Below are 24,919 nucleotides of genomic sequence, written 5' to 3' on the forward strand. Positions count from 1 at the left end.
TTGCTTTAGCTCACTCCCTCTGTTAATTAGGAAGTGGTTTCTTTGTGTATTTGTGCCTGAGCTAGTGCATGTATGCACATCACTGAGGTCAGCTTTTTGCAGCAAAGTAGAGGGTCAGTGTCTGACTCAGAAACAGGTTGACGAGGATAAACGCAATGGTTGTTAAGAGAATTGACCTGATGAAATTGTGGTTATGGGCTGGCCTTTTTAATCATCATCACCTTTATCTTTATTATTGTTATTAAACTCATTTGTCTTCAGGTGTGCTGTCGGTTATATGGGCTATCCATCCTGTCAACGCTGTAACTGCAGCCTGGAAGGAAGCACCAATGCTGACCCATGTATAACACCCTGCATGTGCAAGGTACACACACACGCACACTTGTACAGACACAAATTATGAAAGCACTCTGTGATAACCTTTCTAGCCCTGTCATCATTATTTTCACCACATTAACACTGCAATAACATGCCTTGTGCTCATAACGTCAGTTTGAGGGCAGCCCATAAACTTTCTTCATCTTTCCTCTTCTTGTTGTCTCTCTCTCTCTCTCTCTCTCTCTCTCTCTCTCTCTCTCTCTCTCTCATCTTTCTCACATGCAGGAAAATACTGAGGGAGAGAATTGTGACCATTGTAAACTTGGATTCTACAATCTACAAGCTGACAACCTACGTGGCTGTGAGAAGTGCTCCTGTATGGGCCTTGCTAGTCAGTGCTCTGCCTCCACATGGACCTATCAGAATGTAAGCAACGTTACACACATATTCTTCGCTGATGATGCATTTAAATCAATTAACATCTCTCTTTGTATTTCTAAGAGGAAAATGTTAGCATTACTCTAATGTAATACTCTGAACTTCAAGCAGTGTCTGAGTCTCTGAGTCACTTTTGCTCCAATCAATTTTCCTCCCTGTATGCTTCATTTTCAGTGCAATATAAGGGCCCCTCTATAAAAACAGCACAAACTTGGCTGGAAGTTAAAAGGACTTAGAAATGTCTTCTGTGGCACCCCAGTAGTTTAACTGGTTTAGCAGGCGACCCATGAACAGGGGCTACAATCTCTGATGATGACATGGGTTTGAATCCAGCTCATGACCCTTTGTTGCAGGTCCGTCCTCCATTCTTCTCCCCACAATACCTGTCTCTCTCTTTCTCTCCACTGTCCTATATAATAAAGCCTAAAAGGCCAAAAAATAATTTTAAAACAAAAAAGAAAGAAGTGTCTTCTGTGCAGTGTACTAGTTAGAATGCTGTAAATAAAAATAATGAATAAAGAAAGAAAGTTGAACATTTTTTTCAAATGAACACAGGTGTTAAACAGGAAAAACATGGACTGCATATACCGTTGATATTTTACCACTTACATTTTTTATTTGTTTCTATTCTTGTTTCCAACCTGTTCTATGTGCTGCCTGTTTTTCAGCCTAGTTCAGCTGAAAACAGTACGTTTTTTTTTGTTGCATAACTGCTAGTTAACATCAGAATTTCAGTGTGTAAAATGTTTAGTTTTTAATAGAGTCTAGCTAGAGCAAAATTTTTTTTAAAAAGGAAAGTTTTAAATGAGACATACTGAATACAACGTCTTCCCGGGATCTTTCTGCATGGAGTTTGCATGTTCTCCCTGTGCATGTGTGAGTTTTCTCTGGATTCTCTGGCTTCCTCCCACAGTCCAAAAACATGCTGAGGTTAATTGGTGATTCTAAATTGTCTGTAGGTGTGAATGTGAGTGTGATTGTTTGTCTGTATATATAGCCTTGTGATAGACTGGTCACCTGTCCAGGGTGTCCCCTGCCTTCACCCTAAGTCTGCTGGGATAGACTGCAGCCCCCTGCGACCCTAATGAGGATTAAGCGGTATATAGATAATGGATGGATGGATATAGAATAGAGTGATTTGATAAAATAGAGTGATTTAAAACTTTTGGTCAAGTTTTCTGGCAGAATGATATGTCACACACAAGTAGCTTAAGGTACATCATAAGGTGGATATTTAATGTTTTTTTTTCTGTTTTACAGTTTGTGGCAATCACAAATTGGTGTGCTTCTGGCAATTTTTGAAAGACAGCATGCTTAGACCCACTGATCTTTTTTGCATGGGTAGTAGCTTCTAGTTAACAGCCTAGCCTTCCCTCTGTTTCACTTCATTCCCATTTACTGCTATAAATCTGAATTGCATCCATTTCTGTGCACCACAGAAGAATTACTAGAATTGAAGATCAATTATGTGACACTAATTGCTCTGCACAATTTTGTTGTGTGCTTGCCCTTCTGGCTCTGTCATGCCAATATTTAAAACAGAGACATTTCAAAGCAGAAAAAAAATAAATTCAGCAGAAGCACTGCAATGAACAGATCTACTTGCAGGGGTGTAGTAAGTTTGTTCAAATCTTTTGTGTCTACTCCAACTTTAGTGAACTCTGACATGCAGAATTGTACCTTTGCAATTAAACAGTCTTGGCAGTTTTGACATTTGAGGAAATGGAATGCCCAAAACAGAAGAATCTATCTTTGTCGTTTATTAAAGTTGTGCTGTACTATCCTTTTTTAATGCAACTCTGTTCAGTTGGATAATAAGCTGCTGTGCCATAAGACATTTTTGTAGACATGAGACAGATGAATGATGAACAATAATAACAACAATAATAACAATAATATACACTAAACTTATTGTTCAGTTAGCTTCCATGATATTTGTCTTGCTAATCTAGTTTTTGTGGCAGCCTGGTTAGTCTGTTAGCAGTTAGTTTGCTAACTACAGTCTGCCCACTAGCCCTATGAGTAGTAACTATGTCATCAAGCTTGTATGACCTGTACTTTACCTCTTTCTGGTATGACAAGGTCTTCAGTTTGTTGTCTGTGAGATTCAGTGCAACAGAAGTGAGTTAAACTCTCTCAAAACATGATTCCCCGAATACATAAGCATACAATGAAAATGAATTATTCGCTGATTGCCCAAAAGATGTTTCTTAGATGACAGGAAAACTGCTCTTCCACACTGGTGCACCAGTTAAATAAATATCTTTCAGGCACAGGTGCAAAATAATGTAAATCAAGAGTTTTTGGAGTAGCGAGCATTAAGGGCATCTGGACACAAATCAGTAAAACTAAATCTCTACCAAATACACTATTAGGAGGTGGACGGAGTACAGTGGAGGTAAAAGACAAGGAGAAGGGTAAAAATGTGGAGGAGAAAAGAGAAGAGAGGACAAGACTAGAAGGGAGAAGGAGAGACAAGACAAGAAGCAAGAGGGAGGAGAGAGGTGAAGCAAGAGGAAAACAGTTTTTGACTGACAGGCGGTGTGGGAGAGGAGGGGAGAAGAGACGCTGACAGGATGACAGCTCTGATTTAGACACCGATAGTGTGTGTGTGTGTGTGTGTGTGTGTGTGTGTGTGTGTGTGTGTGTGTGTGTGTGTGTGTGTGTGTGTGTGTGTGTGTTCAAAAGGGGAAGCCAAGGTTAGGTTAATTGCAACGACAGATGTGTGTCTGGCTGTCTCTGTATCACACACACACACGCACGCACGCACACACGCATGCACGCACACACACACACACTCCAGGAGTTAAGAAAAAAAACTCTCTCAAGGTGTCAGTTGCAGACTTCCAGGCTGACATGTGACAGATGTACAAAACTGTTAGATTTGTTGACTTATATGTTTTTGTTGAAACGACCTCTCATTTTGGGTGAGACCCTAAAATATCCCAATATGTAGAATTTTGAAAGTGCACATTTTATACTGACACAACCAGAACAAATATGGATATAAACCTTTCACAGTACTGACATTTTCATAACAGCTCTGTTTTATTTGACGACTGTGGTTGTTGAGTGATAGGGCGAGTTAAAGCTTAGGCCTATCAAAAAAAGAAAAAGAAAAAAGTAATAGATTATAAAATCTTCAATTAACTCTGTGCTTTTACTTTGGAATTAAACAATCCAATCAAAATCAATAGAAATAAAGGTTTGTCTGCTGTTCAGTTTATGATTACGTACTTATATGCTATCGTTCAAAACGGTCACTTAGAAATGGCCTTATTTTTTGAAGGAAAGGCATTTTTTTCAGTGAAGATCACATTAAATGTATCAGAAATACAGTGTAGACATTGTTAATGTGGTAAATGACTATTCTAGCTGGAAATGGCTGATTTTTAATAGAATATCTACATAGGGGTACAGAGGAACATTTCCAGCAACCATCACTCCTGTGTTCTAATGCTACATTGTGTTAGCTAATGGTGTTGAAAGGCTAATTGATGATTAGAAAACCCTTGTGCAGTTATGTTAGCACATGAATAAAAGTGTGAGTTTTCATGGAAAACATGAAATTGTCTGTGACCCCAAACTTTTGAACTTACGTTTTTGAATGTAAGTTTTTGTAGAAGTCAGATATTAAAGCTTATTAAAGAGTTTTGGGTTGTCATTTTTGTTAAACAGAAAATGCATCTGAAGTCAATAAAATGAACTTGGCTCAAAAAATACTCACCCTTCAAGTGATTATTGAGCTACATGACTTGCAAAGTGCACAAAGAAAATGATGGCACGTTTTGTTATCAAATAGGCAAACTGAGGTGGCGGATGGAGAAATCTGCATGAACATGACTGGTGACTTGCTTTAATGTGTTTGCTGTCAGATGCTAATGACCTGCAGACAGTGAGCAACTTCAATGCATGGACACAAATAGTCAGAATTTTTTTTTTTTTTTTAAGCATGGTGGGCAATTCTGTTTGAAACTTTCTGAGAATACTCCTCATATTGAAATCCTTCATACAAATACATTATCATTCAAAAGTTTGGGGTCACCCAGGTAATTTCATGTTTTCCATGAAAACTCACACTTGTATTCATGTGCTAACATAATTGCACAAGGATTTTCTAATCATCAATTAGCCTTTCAACACCATTAGCTAACACAATGTACCATTAGAACACAGGAGTGATGGTTGCTGGTAATGTTCCTCTGTACCCCTATGTAGATATTCCATTAAAAATCAACCGTTTCCAGCTAAAATAGTCATTTACCACATTAACAATGTCTAGACTGTATTTCTGATTCATTTAATGTTATCTTCATTAAAAAACTGCTTTCCTTTCAAAAATAAGGACATTTCTAAGTGACAACAAACTTTTGAACGGTAGTGTATATCTTGTGTTTTAAATACATTTCTACTGGATTAGTAAGTATTTAGTTAATTGCATTGTCTGTCAAGTTTAAATGTGGCTCATTAATATGTGGCGTTCTATTTTAGTTACCTGTGACTTTGTAGAATTTGTCATTTAGTTCCTTTACTTTGATACAAGGACAAACAATTCATGTAGTAAGTCCTGGGCAGACTTTCAGAAAGCAGAAAAGGTGGAGAACTGTGAGAAGGTTTGTTTATGATCGTCAACAGAACATTTGTTCAGATGCATGCTCAGCACAAAGGCAGCCTGAAGTGACCCCAAACTTCAAACGGCAGTGTATATTGAACAAAAATCTTAATGCAGGATATGCGATTAAATTCTATTCATTCTGTTTAACATAGGGGAATAAGTATTTCTTTTTCAAGCATACGGCATCTCTACAACAGAAAAGATGTCATGAAACAAACAAGTGCGACTATGTTGGAAATGATAATGGGCAGATGGAAAGTGGAGTCATAGACCAGAAATTATCTGTCAGTAATGAGTCACACATCTGAGTAGCAGAGACTTGACAAGGCTCTTGACGCTGCTTGTACAATGTTGCCCTACTCTTCCTGAAGGACTCAGAGAAGTTGGCAAACATTTTGGAGGACAGATCATGTTGTTGGACATGTTGATCCAGAGCTATCTAAAACCATTTCTTAAATGACAAAAGGCAGAATTGTAGACACTGAAGTACCTGGCTATGGTCCAGCTGACATATCATTATACAGCTACGAACAGCCCTTTTTCCTGTAATTTGTGACTTTGTGTAATTTGAATAAAGTTGCGTTTTTATAATCACTGGTCAAAACAGTGTCTGTGTACTGATCACTATCTCTGATCATTGACCTTTAAAGTGCTGCCTGACGAGACTGTGGAATGAACTCAGTGGTTAAGAATTTTTCATTTTCAACAGCGTTAACCAGGACAATGGAAATTAAATTTTTGACCTTTTGTTTTCTCTCTGGATGCTGCTTTTAGGAGAGCACCCTGACAGGCTGGCACCTGGTTGGAGACACAGGAGGGAGGGTGTGGTCTGTTCACAGACAGACGCCTCCATACCTGAGCGTCCGACATTTAGACGTTGTGAACGATCTTGGCTCCGCCTACTACTGGAACGCACCTGGACAGTACCTGGGAAATAAGGTTGGTTACAAGCACACACTTAAATACATCAGTCTGTACTTCACAGTCACATCAAAATATAGTTTTTATTTGAGACACAGTAATCAAGCATATAGTTTGACTTGCCTTATTTGTCTTGAGATGTTGAAGTATGTATAGATTATGCCTGTAATTATTTCATGACTTGATTTTTTCTTAAACTCAACTTCTTCTACTACTACTCTACTATTTTATTGTATTATTTTGTACCATTTACTTTCCATATATCCAAATGGACACTTCAAGGAGCTTTTTTAATCACTACAAAAGTGTTTCATCAGGAGTCAGACCAGTCATTATCACAATTGCAGATCAGTTGTACAATTTTGTTCTGTGTTGCCTTAATCTGATTACACTTAAATATCAGGAGGGGAGCTGTAGTCTAATGTTTCGGGCTACTGCTAACTGGCTGCTTCACACCATTAGTTTTTCTTAGCGTTTTACAGTGTAGTGATAGCAGCGACATGCAGACATGTTAGCACTGATGTGATGCCTCATCAGCAGGACAGGCCTGAGCATATAGACAGATCTAGTTTATGACCTAAAAATACATCGCTGGATGGAATCTGGTGGGATTGCATCCTGCTGGGATGTTCACCACCTCCTAGCCCTGCTTCTTTGGATCAGCTTCTGCTAATGTCGACCGTTTGAATTTTTGCTGTCGTTTTCTGTGGCCACGATTAGACTTTATCACTCCAGCTGGTAAATAGCTGCAGACCATGTTTCTGAAGTCGAGTTGTTGCTCCACTACAACAACAGACTGACTGTGATGTTTGTCTGTGTGTCATGCCTTAGAGGAATATACCACTGAATTTCATTACTTTGCACCCTGCAGTCCTGGCTTGTCATCTCGCTTCTTTGTCTGAGCCTCTATCCCTCCCTCCCTCCCTCCCTCCAACCATCCCTCCATCTCTGCTTCTTTTCATTGGTCTGCTCCTCTGACTCTCACTCCATCTCTCCAGGTCTCCCATTTTTTACCTCCCTGTTCCTAAATCATCATCCTCTGCTTCCCCCAAGCTCTCTCCTCTCTCTCCTCTCTCTCTCTCTATCTCTTCGCTTGCTTTGTGTCTCTCGGGGTAAACAGTGTTTCGCCTGTTGAACTCGATAATCAACTGTTTTTCTCTTAGTGCACATGCACACATACTCGCGCACAGTAGCACTCACACAGACTCCCAGGTCTATATAAGTCAGATAATGATGTGTTTTGGAGGCATTAGGGACAGCGGAGCAGAACCGCATGCCTCCAAACATGGGAAACAAACAAATTACCACTGTGTTTGTGTGTACGCGTACACGTGTGTGATTGCTAGAAGCAGTATGCCAGTACTGTATGAAAAAGCAATTCTTTGCTTCAATCTATGATCGTGTTACAGAGATAGATGCAATATAACTTGACGATATGACTTGTTTACACACACACACACACACACACACACACACACACACACACACTGTGGTCTGTCATGTTAGTCTGTATCATTGGAAGTGACAGGCTGTGTGTGTAATAACAAGCGAGCAGTGGATTTGTAAGAGTGTAAATGTGTGTGTGACGATGTTCTTCATCTCTTGCATGACCTCCTGTGTCATTAATGCTATGGGTGCTCATTGGCCCAGTCGCCTGCTGTGTTGATGCTCATTGGTCCAGAAGTGTGTTCAACCAATGCTCATTGGGTATTTATTGTTTGTGTAGCTCCAGGGACTGCTCATTCACAAGGATAGACATTACTAACATTAAAGTGTGCTCCACTAATAGAATTTTCATCCAATGTTTCTGGTTTATTTGGCAGTAGAGATCAAATAAATGGAGTTTGGTGTGAAGAACCACATTTAACTTCAAGATGTTGCAAATGTAAGAGCTTAGAATTATTTTTAATGAAATGTTTTGCATGTTTAAGACTTGTGAGAAATGGTTTTGGGTTTCCTCAGCACTTCCTCACCCCAAGGTCCATTTAGTGGCTCTTCTGGAGCACATGGACTTTGCTTGATGTCATGGAAATGAAAAAAAAAAAAAATTTTTCCTGAGCACTTAAAGCACTTCTTATCTTAAGGTGCAATTGTTTTTTCAGAACTTTTCCTCTGTGACACGAGGATACACTACTGTTGAAAAGTTTGGGGTCACTCAGACAATGCCATGTTTTCCATAAAAACTCACACTTTTATTCATGTACTAACATAATTGCACAAGGGTTTTCTAATCATCAATGAGCCTTTCTACACCATTAGCTAACACAATGTAGCATTAGAACACAGGAGTGATGGTTGCTGGAAATGTTCCTCTGTACCCCTATGGAGATATTCCACTAAAAATCAGCTATTTCCAGCTACAATAGTCATTTACCACATTAACAATATCTAGACTGTATTTCTGATTCAAAACTGCTTTTCTTTCAAAAATAAGGATATTTCTAAGTGACCCCAAACTTTTGAACGGTAGTGTAGGTCAATGAAAAACACAGAGAATTTGGGAAATTTTTCAATAGAAACCAAATATAATAGCAATACAGAATTTTCAGCAGCATCATTTTAGCCATCAAAAGCTGTCAAATTGTAACCTCCATGTATCCATCTCTTACCCTGATTTACTAACAAATTCACAGTCAAGACAGATGAAAGCTTCAGAAACAAGAAATTCTCATCATTTGCTGAAAAACAGCAACAAAGATGGGCAGAAACAGAGAAGGAAAGAGTACTGGGAGATTGAAGTAGGGAGATAAAGGGATGATGGATGAACATGGAGAGAGGAGCAGCATCCTTTGCTGACAGCTGATGAAAGGAAGCTCAAAATGTGCTGAAATGCATGTACAAACACAACACAGCTTGCTTTACATGTTATCTGTTATAACTCCTTCTCTAACTTTGCTTCTGTCTTCCACAACTTTCAGCAACCACTTATCTTTTTTTGTCTTTATTGTGTGTATAGTCCTTTAAAAGAGACAAAGTACAAAATAATAATCCTTCAATAGGAAAATGTCATACAACTTGAGTTGCAACAGTGGAAAATTGTTTAGAAAAATGCTCCTATTGCATCTTGGTTATAGAGGCTGACACCGCACGTTTGTGATGAATGAAATCTGCCTTTAGTGTTTCAGTAAAATAATTTTGTGGAGACATCCTTTTTTTTCTGCAAGAACATCAGCCTTTACTAAGCTGATGAGCTGTGACTTATGAGAGAGACAAATGTGTGTAGAGGAGTTTGTGTATAATGCCACTACTAATCTGGTCTTGATTGCATGAGATGGATTTCCCCTCCTATTTCCTCACTTTCTTCTCTCGCTTCCCTTTCTTTTTTCATTTACACGGCTGAAAAATTGCTTTTACATCAATCAAAGTGAGTTTGTTCCAGTTTTCATCAAATAATTTGGTGTCATATGGATTGTTTAGTTCTGAAAAAAATGTGTGAATAACTACACAACAACCCCATGGCTCAGGAAAAAGAAAAAAAAGAATTCTTTCTCTAGGCCTCAGTACAGCAGCCTAAGTAATCACTGCAGTCCTGATGCACTGATGTATTTATTATGCAAACACATAAAAGCATCCAAGGCACTATGACTATGAAACAATCAGTCTCATATCCTGGCAAATCTAAACTGTTAAAGACAGCGTAGGCTAAAAGTCTTGTATTTGTATGTTCATATACTTAAATAAGAACAATTTGTGTCATGTTTATACTTAATGTTGTTACAGTACCTCTGATGGCAAGTGGATTTGTGTCTCAGAGGTAGATCTTCACTGAATGCATTCAATATAGGATGTAATCCTGCTGTTGTTTAGTACTTCAAGTCTCATACACAGCAAGCTGCTGGAGTTGACTTTCAAGAGTCAGCGAGCCGTGGGAATGCAGAACAATAATTGATTGCCTCTAAGAGACTGGAAGCAAATGAGTGAGCTGCTCTTCCTGGTCGTCTTCCTGGATGGGATGTGCATACTGAGTTACAGTGCATCTAACCTTCTCTCCTCTGCCACCAACAGTAATAATTATCATGTCATAGTCTTGCACACAACCACTTCATAATTCATAATTGTTGCTTCCTGCTTGCTGTTTTTTTAAGTCGCACAGATAAATCAAAGTTTCTGTGCGACACTCAGCAGCATGTAAAGCTTGATGGAAATAAATGTTCTTTGACCCAAGTTTGCAAAAAAATGGAGGCTTAACCTAGATTGTTTTACTTTAGCTAATTTTAATCAAATAATCATGGCCTACTGTACATAAGAGAAAGTTAATGCACGTACATAACAGCACAGTATACAGCACAAGTGAGTACACCCCTGTGCTTGAATGGTAATTCTCTTCAGTGTCAAATGATTCAGAGTTGTATCACCTCTCAATATTTGCATTGTTTCGATTTTAAACAGTAGAGTACTTTCTCTAATGAACAATCTGAACAAAATCTTTAGAATGACTGTATTTAAAAAACAGACCCTGAGGTAGAAACTGACGCACAAATTCGTACACCTGTGATTTCCAATCAGCCTGACTGCTTGAAGGTGGTTATAAAATGATCTGTGAGCCCCAGAACTTTCTCAGTTCTGGAACTATGGGCTGTGTCTTTTTGCAGGTCTGCATCATGGCTCCACTGGGAAAAGAATTGCCACAGGAATAAAGTATCTGATTTTAAGACAGACAGATGGAAAATGATACAATAAGGTCAGTGACTAATGAAAAATTAGTAGACACATTTGCAGCAGTTATCATGAAGAACAGAACAAGCCATGGTACCACTAATCAGAGCTGCAGTGGCTGTTCTCCTAAAGTTACACCATGGACAATGCATTACTTACAGACTTCGCAAAAGGATTATCAATGGAAATTAGTTTCTGTGACAGCTCAGACAGTATGAAGGACATTGCATAACATGAACCTGCCTTGCTTGTTCTTTGGCACAAAACTGCAGTATTAAACTTTTCTAAAGAGCGTGAAAAAAGCACATTCTTTGGTCATTTAAGACCGAAAATACATTGGTTCGGCTCAGATGAGTTTGGTTGACATATTTGGTTTGAACCTGGTCAGGACTACCACAGCAAATGCATAGTCCTGACAGGGAAGCACAGAGGCAACAGTGTGATGACGTTAGGCTGCCTGAGTGCCAAAGGTGTTGTGGAGATAACATTTAAAGATGAGACCATGCATGCCTGTGAATGTACTAAAATACTGACTAACATCATGACTACCAGTCAACAGCAGCTTGAAAGAAGAAGAACATGTCAGCATGATAACCAGCCAAAGCACACTGCTAGAAATCACACAATACAAAGTATTGGAAATATAAAAATTTTGAATTACAGTAAAGATGTACTGAATTTTGTTCTGTTGAGTTCTTACTGTGGGACCTGTATTTTGGAAATAGAAAATCTGAACTGTTAGGTATCAATTTTATAGAAGAGCAAATACTCTACGGTGTGACTTAGAAGTAATTCAGTTACTCTAAGGTGACGCAAGTTAGGAAAATTTGACATTTAATAGATATTACACAGTGGTGTACTCACTTCTGTTGTATTCTTTATGTCTGTGCCCATGCATGTGTGCATACACAAGTGTCCATGGTTCTAATCAAGAACATTGTCATCTCTCCATCCATCGCCACCTCCCTCTCCTTGGGGAAGAAAAGACCATAGTAAGTGACCAGCTATAACCCCAATCTTTATTTGAGACCATACCCCATGCAGAGAACTTCAAATAACCAGCAGATAACCAATCCATCTCATTACTATTTGCTGTTACTGAGTCAGAGTTCACACCAGACTGACCCCCAACCAAAGCACCACTGCAAACAACAAAGGAGGCCCCTGTGTTGCTTTGGCGGCATGGAGTCTAAAGCAAGTAGCTCCACCTCTACAGCATGGCCGCACACAGCTGAAAAAACATTCTCACAGTCCCAGGAAACTGCAAGTCAATGTCTAACGACGCACTCAAAAACAGCTACAACACGAGAAGTTTCAGGATGCACAACATCTGAAGCAAGGACACTGTAGTACTCCAGAGCACAAATGCACTGTGATCTTCTTTAACTTCTGACAGTGATTATTATTGGGAATTCAGGGTCTAAAACTGTAACTTTGAGATGTTGCACTTAAGCAACATCTCAAAGTCCCTAGTGCTAGTGATACTAGCAAACCGGATATCAGATTTTGTTTCTTTTTTTTTTTTTTTAGAAGTTTTTTGTATATGTATATCACACACATTGACACATGCATAGACGCATACGAAAAGGTCACTCTAGTCAGATTTTGTTCAGCATTCCACTGTCTATTAATCCGTCTGGAACCAATCTAACCCCACAGCTAGGAACGACAATTGGCTGTGTCTGTGTGTGAGTGTGTATGAGAATGAAAGTTTGTGATACCAATTCCAAACAACCACAGGAAAGACGTCAGAAAGACAACCCAGGATTGTGTCTGGGTGTGTGTGTTGGTTTTCTCTGTTGTTCCTTCTTTCTTCGGTGTGTTGTGTCTGCCTGAATATGTGTGTCATTTTAGGGAAGTTTGTTTTCTGAAGCTTTTGTGACAATCTGGTTTTCATTTGCTGAAGGATGATTTCCTTTGCCCCACCCCCTCTACCCAATCCCCTGAAGAGAGCATCAGTTGCCACTGTGTGCTTTTATACCCTGAAAATTGACAGCAAACAGCCATACAATGTTTGACATATTTTTCTGAAGAAGCTAGCATGTGGTATGCACAAAAGAAAGTAACATACTAATTGCAGTACTCCCTCCACACAGTGATTTGTTTAACTGTAGTTGCTATACTTTCCTTTGCTAAGTGGTGACGCTGTTTCTTACCTCTAAAATCACCATGGGTTTGTTTCTCCTTAGTGTTTGAGATTAGGGAATCCAAGGATCCAAATTCAAAGTATCACAGTAAGAAAGTATGTCCATTTACAATGATGATCTCAAGAAAAAAACTTTTGTTATGTCAGTTTCCTTGTCATTGAGTGTCCATCCATTGTCTATACAACGCTTAATCTTCATTAGGGTCGCAAGTGGGCTGGAGTCTATCCCAGCTGACTTAGGGTGAAGGCAGGGGACACCCTGGACAGATCACCAGTCTATCACAGGACTACATATAGAGAAAAGAAATCACACTCATATCTACGGACAATTTAGAGTCACCAATTAACCTGACCATGTTTTTGGACTGCGGGAGGAAGCTGGAGCACATGAAGAAAACCCACGCATGCACACAGAGAACAGCAAACTCCATGCAGAAAGATCTCGGGAAGGCCGGGACGCAAACTTCTACCTGCAAGGCAAAAGTTCTAACCATCAAGCCACTGTGCAGCCCTGTCCTTGAGTGTGGGCTTCAGTATTTGGATAATTGGATATTAGGAGAAGAAGGTACACAGTTGGTTCAGAAAGTACTTTACGGTTAAGTACTACACACCTAATTGCATTGTAAGTAATTTTAAATGTATGAAAATGGCATTTCTGCCCATATCCACCTCCACTCGATAACCAATAATGACAAAGTAAAGCATCCATCCATCTATCCATCCATCCATTATCTATACACCACTTACTTCTCATTAGGGTCACGTGGGGGCTGGAGCCTATCCCAGCTGACTTGGGGCAATGACAGGGGACACAATGGTCACCAGTCTGTCCAGTCATTTGTAAAAGCCTCTTTGGCAGCAGTTACAGCTTTGAGTCTTCATGGTTCAGTGTCTACAGGCATGTACACCTAGATTTGGAAAGCTTATCCCATTGATACAGTCAACACCATAATTTATCCTGGAGGTCCATTGAAAGCTATTTGAACTGGCTCAGTTTTTGTCTTTACATGTGGTGTGAACTTTGGCACCTGATGCACAGATATGTTGTTTTCAAAACTATGTCTATTCAATTCAGTTCACCACCAATGGAGTATAATCAAGTTCTAGCTGATTGCACTTTGGAGTGTCTCAGCAAAGGGTCTGAATAATGTTGTAAATGAGATATTTCAGTTTTTATTTTGCAAACTTTGCAAAAAAAAAAATTCTAAAAATGCCTTTTCATTATGTCATTATGGATGACTGTGAGCTAATTGGTACAAAGAAATGCAATTAAGGGGTCTGAATACTTTAGACATAGATCATTTGTAAACCTGTGAATTACAGCTCTGGAACAACTTCATTAGAATGTAAAAGGGTATTTTTTTAGTTGAATGTGTTAAATCAGAATTATTCCTGCATCACACTGGCTTACATGTTTGTAGCTTAAATTGTGTCTGTATATTCAGAGATAGATAACAGTAAGTAAAAGGATTCGCTAAGCTGCAGTGTCTGTGATTTTTGGGATGACAGAAAACATGTCGACTTAGACTTGTGTACTGTCAGTAATTTCATCTACCTTTGTTTCTCTGCTGGTTTGAGGAGCTGGAATGAGTTAATCAGTGGACGTCTACAAATTCATAGCTAACAGCACTGCTAAATGTTACTTTGGCATTAAGTACACAGCAGCTTAGTAACATCTTACGCTAGGTGAAAATATCACATAGTTCACTACTTCTCATATAGTGGATACTCAGGAAGAGGTGTACAGCAGACTACTTGCTTCATTCCATTATAGAATTTTTTTTTAGGATTTTAATGCTTAAATTTGTATACTGAAAATGCAGATGCTCAAACAAATGTAGTGGACTATCTAATTCTGGAGTGAGTCTGAACGCAGGCCTGATCTTCTTCCTAAAAGTACACCATAACAGAAGAACACAGTGCTGGTATGACTGGAAACATTTTGATCTAGTATTATTTATGTCTGTCTTTAGTGCCCCTCATAGTGTGGTAATTCTCTTTATATCTTTACCAATGGTTAAGCATACAGTGTTTTATAAAAATGTGTTTAACAATCAAACCTGGGTACTTTCCATGAGTTTCTTCTATGTGAGAAAACAGTGGGTCACTAAACATGTAAGTACAAGCTATAAAATATTTTTCTAGATATTTTTTACAAATTTTCTATGAAGTACTGCTTGTTCTCTACAGAAAGCCAAACTATACCACAAGTCTGACCTTTCTGAAATAACAGCAGCACTAATAAGGAAGCCTAAACACATGTAAGTCATTACAATGCCTTGACATTTGACAATTTATTGAATATTAATATTACAGCAAAGCTCTGGTGGGAAGCAGAGTGGGGATTTCACATCACTCTACCTCTTTGGTGCACCTGGTGTGCAGAGAAGTCTGAAGAAGTCAAATCTCCAGCAACAAGTGTAGTTTATAGAGCTTCTTTTGGCTAGTAGCTATTATTAGACTCCTCATGAAAAATAAACATATTTTTGCTTTACTCTTTTATACATTAATTATTTCAAAAAATAAGTTTATTTCTTTTCTTTTTCTTTTTTCCTCTCTTCTTCTTTGTTCTTATTACTCTCAAACAAGACTTAAATATGTTCTTTTTTTGAGCAAGACACAGCTGCCCACTGTAGTGAACACATCAACATTTTAAAATGTACTTTTGGGTCAAATATTACAGATGAATACGGTAAAAACTTCAGCTACCAGATTTCACCATGAAACCTCCCCCGTCTGATTACTTACATTAAGACAGTTATTTTTTATATCCCAAGTTTTCTGACATTATATACTTGAATGTGCAAGTGAGGTGATGTCTTTAGAATTGCACAAATTTGCATCAGCTTCCAAAAAACAAATCTGAATCTAGAGAGAGTCAAGTTCACAATTCCTGTTTTATTTTGTTGATATGTGAGAGTCAAAGGTTTTTACAGAGGGATTTTAGGTAAATCTGCTTATCAGTCCATTAATCGGATGTACACTACATTGCCAAAAGTATTCGCTCACCCATCCAAATAATCAGAATCAGGTGTTTCACTCACTTCCATGGCCACAGGTGTATAAAATCAAGCACCTAGGCATGCAGACTGCTTTTACAAACATTTGTGAAAGAATGGGTCGCTCTCAGGAGCTCAGTGAATTCCAGCATGGAACTGTGATAGGATGCCACCTGTGCAACAAATCCAGTTGTGACATTTCCTCGCTCCTAAATATTCCACAGTCAACTGTGAGCTGTATTATAAGAAAGTGGAAGTGTGTGGGAATGACAGCAACTCAGCCACAAAGTGGTAGGCCACGTAAACTGATGGAGTGGGGTCAGTGGATGCTGAGGTGCATAGTGCGAAGAGGTCACCAACTTTCTGCAGAGTCAATTGCTACAGACCTTCAAACTTCATGTGGCCTTCAGATTAGCTCAAGAACAGTGCTTCAGCAGAGAGCTTCATGGAATGGGTTTCCATGGCCAAGCAGCTGCATCCAAGCCATACATCACCAAGTGCAATGCAAAGCGTCGGATGCAGTGGTGTAAAGCACACCACCACTGGACTCTAGAGCAGTGGAGACTCCTTCTCTGGAGTGACGAATCACGCATCTCCATCTGGCAATCTGATGGACGAGTCTGGGTTTGGCGGTTGCCAGGAGAACGATACTTGTCAGACTGCATTGTGCCAAGTGTAAAGTTTGGTGGAGGAGGGATTATGGTGTGGGGTTGTTTTTCAGGAGCTGGGCTTGGCCCCTTAGTTCCAGTGAAAGGAACTCTGAATGCTTCAGCATACCAAGACATTTTGGACAATTCCATGCTCCCAACTTTGTGGGAACAGTTTGGAGCTGGCCCCTTCCTCTTCCAACATGACTGTGCACCAGTGCACAAAGCAAGGTCCATAAAGACATGGATGACAGAGTCTGGTGTGGATGAACTTGACTGGCCTGCACAGAGTCCTGACCTCAACCCGATAGAACACCTTTGGGATGAATTAGAGTGGAGACTGAGAGCCAGGCCTTCTGGTCCAACATCAGTGTGTGACCTCACAAATGCGCTTCTGGAAGAATGGTCAAAAATTCCAATAAACACACTCCTAAACCTTGTGGACAGCTTTCCCAGAAGAGTTGAAGCTGTTATAGGTGCAAAGGGTAGACCGACGTCATATTGAACCCTATGGATTAGGAATGGGATGTCATTTATGTTCATATGCGAGTCAAGGCAGGTGAGCAAATATTTTTGGCAATATAGTGTATATGCTCTCAAAAAAAATCAACTTTTATCATGTTTTTAGGAATAAGACGTTTTATAAGGCTGTGAATTATGTGATCGTCAGCATACAGCTGACGTAGTGTTCACTGTGACTGTCGTCATAGTTACAGTGACACTGTGACGCTATCTTGCAATGATGCAGAAATCTTTAACAAATCTGTCGATCCAGACTACAAGCCACATCACTGCCAAAATCTAATCACTTGGTCCTTGTGTCATTTCTGACCTTCCCTGAAAATTTCATCCAAATCTGTTAATCCATTTTTGAGTAATGTTGTGAACAGACAGACAGACAGACAGACAAACCAACGCTGATCGTCACGTAACTCCACCGCATTTTTTGGAGGAGTAAAAAGTAATTTTGTAAAAATGCATACATTATTTTGGAAGTCACTATTTGTATGTAAAAACAGTAACTTGCGTATATCACCATACAACCTTCTAGGTTTATTAATTGCATTTGTTCATTGCACACAATAAATACTGATAAAAACTATGATCTTGAAGAAGTACAGAAAAGGTCTGGAAGATGGTTCCCAGCTGGTTTGAAGTAATTATTGTGAATGGTTTTAGTTCAAATCTGAATAACTATACTTGATTCCATGAACCACATATATCCAATGTAGCACCTACAAAGATGAGTGGAAAGACAAAGAGAAGACATATTTGACACTGTAGCTTTCATACATGTTCTTCTCTCACGTAAGGTCAGATTTTGAAGTTGTACATTTTCATTCCAGCATCCAAAAGAGCATAGCTCCTGCAGAAGCTGCAATGCACACAATTCTCATCTCAGCCTGTTCAGATGAGTATTTTCTCTCGTTTTTTAAATTCCTGTTGTGAAATGAGCTTACTTTCTTTTATCCCTCCTCCCACATACAGTATTAGAGTAAGCTGGATGACTTGTATAAACTGATATACACTTATAGCTACGACAAAGGGTTCCAGTCTAATGAAGATTGTGTCGGGCTCTTGATTAGGGTTTTAACAGTGAGGATTATGTCTTGTTCTTCTTATTCTGGTCACTAAGAAAGTTAATAACAGGCTTATCGAGCTCACAGGGGGATCCGGCTGATGTCTGCTGCAGCTGTGTGTGTGTCTGAGTGTTTATTGTTCCTTTATTTTCACTACCCATAATTCCACTCTCCCCGTAGTTGCTCTCTCCTGCTGTGCTATTCCATTGGTCTTTTCTCTTTCCTGTATTTTATGTCTTTATTTCCTCTTCCCCAGGGGAGAGATGGCTCATCAGGTTGCCATGACAAAAGCTTTTATTATGGTCCAGGTCGAGCGGATGGCATCAGAGAAATTTTTTTTTTCTTTTTTTCTGAGAAATGTCAATAATTTTAAAGAAAGTAATTTGCACAATTCAAATTGCAAATAAGTGGATTGAGAATCATTCAGAAAAAGCTTTTTTTGCAACAGTAGTAAAAATACTGAAAAAGGGACAAAACAGGGCAATCAGTGTTTTATGCAAAAGTCCACAAGTGGATGAGTTGAAGTATCTACAGATCTGTGCAGTTTTTTTTGTTTTCATCAAAAATTGTGCTCTAAACCAGCACTTATCAGCCTGGGGGCCCTGAAGTACGAGCAGCACAAATCTGAAGGATCATTACACAGACGGGAAACAAAACAAACAAACAAACAAAAAAACATACCATACTTCTGCTCTACATTATTTTTCTTTTATTTTTGCTTCATTTCTCAAATCCATTTTTCAAATTGTTTTCAGATCTACCTCTTTAGCCATACAAAACTGTAGTAGAATCTGGCAAAGTGAACCACTCATTTGGTCAATGCTTTAATTGCTTTTAATGCCAAAAATGTTTTGTATGGCTGCTCTGTAACTGTAATGCATATCCACTCCATATTAAACAGCCTGCTTTCATGTTGTACCAATCAGTATTGACAATGTTAAAAACACACCAGCACTATAGTACCTGCTGGTGTTTTATTAGGGGTTGACCTATTAATGCTATGGCCAATTACCCAATCACATTATTGTCATTGTTTCATTTGTTGGTATTGTTATTTTTAAAAATCAATTCCCGATTAAAAAAAAAAAAAAGATTAAAAGAATTTTAAAATAGGCAACTTTATCTCTGATGTTTCTCTCTATCTGTAGAGTAATATCCTGCCCACAGCACTGTCTGACTGGTTAAGGTCAATTTAGACTTTCCGTGTGACTGATGTGGACTTTGAAAGTGGGCAGCACACTGTTCTATTTTTACTACAACATGGCTCATTTTGTATTGGAGTTTGTGAAATTCAAAATTTTGATGCCAGGATTTTCAGCTTACTACAAATGTGTGTCGGTTCCAAATATCAGTCACTTTGATTTGTACTAACAAGAAGAAAAGCATTCAGAAAGCGCAGTACTCCGCCAAGGCTGCTCATTCATTGTATCATTTCCAAAAGATGAAATCTTTAATAGATTTGTGGTCCCTAGCGGTCGATTTGTAGTAGGATTACAATCATGTGATCGTCAGCAGGCAGCTGACGTAGTGTTCACATGTTTTCATAGAGTGACACCATGCTGCTATCTTGCAGTGATACAGGAATCTTTAACAAATCCATGGATCCAGACTATAAGCCACATTACTACCTAAATCTAATCAGTTGGTCCTTGTGTCATTTCTGACCTTCCCTGAAAATTTCATCCAAATGCGTTAGTCTGTTTTTGAGTAATGTTGCAAACAGACAGACAAACGGACAAACCAATGCCATAACTCTGCCACTTTTCTTGATGGACATGTCCCAAATTTTTTCCAACATTTGAGAAATGATTGCTGTACCCACTATAGATATTTTATTCCGTACCTTTAAATTATTCTTATTCTCCTATCTGCTCTGTGTAAAAATAGCCTGTAGTGTAGCTACTTCTCTCATGTGGCTGTGTCATAGCTTGTAAGTGGTGCTGAGGAGGGTTTCTATTTAATTAATTTATTTTTTGATGATTTTTAAAAGATGAGAAATGTAGAATAAAAATGATAGTGATTAATTATCAAGATTTTGAGCTTAGATTTTGTTAAGGTTACTTCCTTCCAACTATTCTTTCTGTTTTTGCAGGTTCTGACTCTGAAAAATGTTTATATTGGAGATTATTTTTTTAAAAAGAACTTGTCTTTCAAACCCATCAGTGGGTTTTTGCGTTCAGAGGGTTAATGCAGGTTGAAGCACATTTTCATTTCAGGCCTTGTTAAATAAAGTCTGAGATTAAAATGGACAATTAAAGGTCTGGTCTGTTGGTTTAAGTATGAAACTTATTAAGAAGGACATATTGGTGGAAAGCGCACAAGGATCGGTATCTCAGCACTTTGCTGATTGCAGGGACGATGCTATAGTTGTACGGTGAAGATAACAGCACACACAGAAAAGAGGGCACATACCAGAATTTTAGTTTTCTCTGACATTCCCTCTTTTTGGGCTGCACAGTGACTTGGTGGTTAGCACTTTTGCCTTGCAGCTAGAAGATCCCTGATTCGCATCCTGGGATCTTTTTGCATGGAGTTTGCATGTTCTTCCTGTGCATGTGTGGGTTCTCTGGGTACTCTGGCTTCCTCCCACAGTTAATTGGTGATTCTAAATTGTCTGTAGGTGTGAATGTGATTGTTTGTCTGTATATGTAGTCCTGTGACAGACTGATGACCTGTCACAGGGTGTCCCCTGCCTTCGCCCTAATTCAGCTGGGATAGACTCCAGCCCCATTGCAATCCTAATGAGGATTAAGTGGTGTATAGATATTGGATGGATGGATGGATGGATGGATGGATGGATGGATGGATTCCCTCTTTCTGATTGTGACATCAACAATCAAAATAGCGATACCTGTCTGACCTAAAAAGCATTCATAGATGACCTTGAACAAACATCTAACCTAAGCTGGACTGTCTACACCGCTGCCCAGGTGAAGGAGGCCCAAAAGCGGCTTTACTTCATCAGGCTGCTCAGGAAGACCCGGGGAGATGTTGTCCACTCACACTGGCCTACAGAGGGCTGGTGGAGAGCATCCTCACCACAAGCATCACTGTCTGATATGGAAACTGCACCCGGGCAGAGAAGAAGGCTCTCCAAAGCGTTGTTAAGACAGCAGAGAGGATCATCAGGGCTGACCTTCATTCCATGGACCAATTACACACTGAACAACGCAAGAAAAAAGCCAACAACATAATCAAAGACATACATCACACAGCTCACTCTCTTCTCAGACACAAACGCTCTGTTTACAACCTGAGGAAAAAGATAGCCTGCTCACACACAGGACTTGTTTCTGCTGCAGCCAGACTGATGGCAGATATAACATAAATAACTGGACTCACACAGAACAATTCTCACAGATTCCTGTGTACTGAGAGGGATGTACAATAAAACTCATAACTTATTTGTATATTCATAACTTATTTAAAGTAAAAGAAAGGAGGACTTAAAATAAACTGTTGTCCATCCTGGATAACCCTGACCACCCGTTTCACCCCCTGCTGGCCAGGCAGCAGAGCAGCTTTCCCAACAGGCTGCTCAGCTCCGCTGCCACAAATACAGATACAGGAAATCTTTCCTGCCACAAGCAATAACTGTGTTCAATGCATCACCCCTGGCTGGCAGAGAGCTCTCAGTCTTCTCTGTCTTGTAGCATCTTTTTCCAGCTCTGTAATTTGAAATTGAATACTTTTTCTATACTCTTGCACTCTTGGACACTATTTGCACTATAAAACACTTCAACACTTTAAAACTCAAACATATAATATAATTAGGGCTGGGACCTTGACGCGTTAATTTCGATTAATTAATTACAGCGAAAATAACATGTTAAAAATAACGAAATTTGTTGCACCCTCCTCAGGTCCCTCATTTCTGGCACACCGGTAACTCTGATGAACACTTCAATAGGTAGGTGGCGGTAATGAACCTGATGTCTGTTTGTAGCCATGAAGAAGAAGCACAGGAAGTACTGAGTGAAGTCAGGCACTGGTGAACAGTGAAGGAAGAGGAGATTGAGCTTGTTGGGCAGAAAGTTTTCTTTTAAAAATCTTCCTGATGGCAGCTTGGATAAAAGCCTGGTTGTGTGCAAATTGTACAACAAAGAGTTTTCTGATCACTGCGTCACTTCAAGCCCACGGTATCACCTCAATGTAAAACATGTTAGCACCAGAGCTAACGTTAGCTACGAGTCATGCTAACGGCTAACGGTGTAGCCATCCCATAATAGACCACTTTTCTAGACAGTGCTTGAGTTTACAGAAAGTCTTAAAATGTTGAATAAAATCGCTATAATTGCACTTAGATTTGCAGTAATCTGTGAATGTAGCAGACAGATGAAAAATGCAGATAAATAGAAATGAAACATTTTTGTGGTTCAAGTTTTTACTCCGTCGAGGCTCTGCCTCCTTGGAGGAGGAATAACCTAAACAACAAAAATATCTCTTTTAATAACTTAATTATAAACTTTTTGTTTATGAAAAAGTTACATAAATTAAAATTGATATTCCTATAAAAAGAACCATCAAAATCCCACCACTAAATGTAATATAATATAATATAATATATGCGGGACTATGGGGTACCAGGCTCGCTGATACGAGCCATTCGGTCCCCGTACAACCAAAGTGAGAGCTGTGTCCGCATACTCGGCACAAAGTCAAACACGTTTCCAGTGCGTGTTGGACTCCGCAAGGCCTGTCCCTTGTCTCCGATCCTGTTCGTGGTGTTCATGAACAGGATCTCAAGGTGCAGTCGGGGTGAGGAGGGTGTCTGGTTTGGGGACCTCAGGATCGCATCCCTGCTTTTGGCAGATAATGTGGTTCTGTTGGCTTCCTCACATCATGACCTTCAGCATGCACTGGAGCGGTATGCAGCTGAGTGTGAAGCGGCGGGGATGTGGATCAGCGCCTCCAAGTCCGAGGCCATGGTTCTCTGCCGGAAACCGGTGAATTGCTCCCTCTGGGTTGGGGGGAGTAGCTTCCCCAAGCGAAGGAGTTCAAGTATTTTGGCATCTTGTTCACGAGTGATGTGAAAATGGAGCGTGAGATGGACAGGCGGATTGGTGCAGCGTCAGCAGTAATGCGGGGGTTGTATCGAACTGTCGTGGTGAAGAGGGAACTGTGCCGTAAGGCGAAGCTCTCAATGTACCAGTCCATCTACGTTCCAACCCTCACCGATGGTCATGAGCTCTGGGTAGTGACCGAAAGAACAAGAACGCAGATACAAGCAGCTGAAATGAGCTTCCTCCGCAGAGTGGCTGGGCTCAGCCTTAGAGATAGGGTGAGAAGCTCAGACATCCAGAGGGAACTCGGAGTAGAGCCGCTGCTCCGTCGAAAGAAGCCAGTTGAGGTGGTTTGGCCATTTGATTTGAAGTCCGGGTAGACTTCCTCTGGAGGTTTTCCGAACACGTCCGCCTGGGAGGAGACCCCGGGGCAGACCCAGAACTTGCTGGAGGGATTATGTATCTCGTCTGGCCTGGGAACGCCTCATGATCCCCAAGAAGAGCTGGAAAGCGTCGCTGGGGGAGGGATGTCTGGAATGACCTGCTTCGCCTGCTGCCTCCGCGACCTGGCCCCGGATAAGCAGAAGACAATGGATGAATGGATAATATAATATAATATAATATAATATAATACAATACAATACAATACAATACAATACAATACAATACAATACAATACAATACAATACACTACAATACAATACAATCTCAAGCAAGCATAAATTATGGCAACTGGACTAACCTCGTGTGAGTCGAAAACGTTTCACCTCTCATCCAAGAGGCTTCTTCAGTTCTGAAAGCCTGGTGGGGAGTACCAGATATTTATCCACCAGGAGGGTGGTGGCAAAAACAAGTGGACAAAGACCCGAAACCAACAGACTCGTTAGGAGTCGTTAGCCTTTGATGGGCGGTCGTTACCCCTCCCTCTAGGAGGGTGGTTGGGGGTCACCTGACTGCAGGTGGGACAGATGGCTGCACCTCCTTGGGAGGGCTCTAAGAACTGCGTTGTAAGTGGGAGATAAGTGGTGTCTGAGGCCCCCTCCTCTGTTCAAAGATGGCCATTCTAGTTTGACATGAATGGCTTCTTTTACCCCTCTCTCAAACCATCTGTCCTCTCTGGCTAGAATGCGCACCTTGTGGTCATCAAAGGAGTGCCCCTTCTCCTTGAGGTGGAGGTGGACTGCTGAGTCCTGGCCTGTGGTCGTGGCCCTCCTGTGTTGTGCCATGCGCTTGTGTAATGGCTGCTTAGTCTCTCCAATGTACAGGTCAGAGCATTCCTCATTGCACTGCACTGCGTACACCACATTGCTCTGTTTCTCCCTTGGAATTTTGTCCTTGGGATGGACCAGCTTTTGCCTCAGAGTGTTGCTGGGCTTGAAGTGTACTGGGATCTGGTGGGTGTTAAAGATCCTCCTGAGTTTCTCTGAAATTCCTGCCACATAGGGGATGACAATGTTGTTTCTCTTTTTGTGGTCCTCGTCTTTCTTATCCTCCCTGCGCTTTTTTTTGCTGTTTTGATAAAAGCCCAGTTTGGATAGCCACAAGTTTGAAGAGCAGAGTGAATATGTTTGTGTTCCCTTCTTTTTCCATCCGCTT

The 24,919-nt window shown here is 40.0% G+C and overlaps 1 protein-coding gene across 7 annotated transcripts in view; it reads left to right on the forward strand.

Moving 5' to 3' along the window:
- Positions 1 to 24,919, forward strand: part of lama2 (laminin, alpha 2) — a 308,893-nt gene that overhangs the window by 100,939 nt on the left and 183,035 nt on the right. For all 7 annotated transcript variants that reach the window (XM_055016148.1, XM_055016150.1, XM_055016149.1 and 4 more), the window contains exons 12-14: positions 262 to 364; positions 604 to 744; positions 6,146 to 6,310. In XM_055016148.1, the coding sequence (XP_054872123.1) occupies positions 262 to 364; positions 604 to 744; positions 6,146 to 6,310 (409 nt within the window). The remainder of the gene's footprint in view (positions 1 to 261; positions 365 to 603; positions 745 to 6,145; positions 6,311 to 24,919) is intronic.

Source organism: Amphiprion ocellaris, chromosome 12 (genome assembly GCF_022539595.1).
Source record: "Amphiprion ocellaris isolate individual 3 ecotype Okinawa chromosome 12, ASM2253959v1, whole genome shotgun sequence".
Taxonomy (NCBI): Eukaryota; Metazoa; Chordata; class Actinopteri; family Pomacentridae; genus Amphiprion; species Amphiprion ocellaris.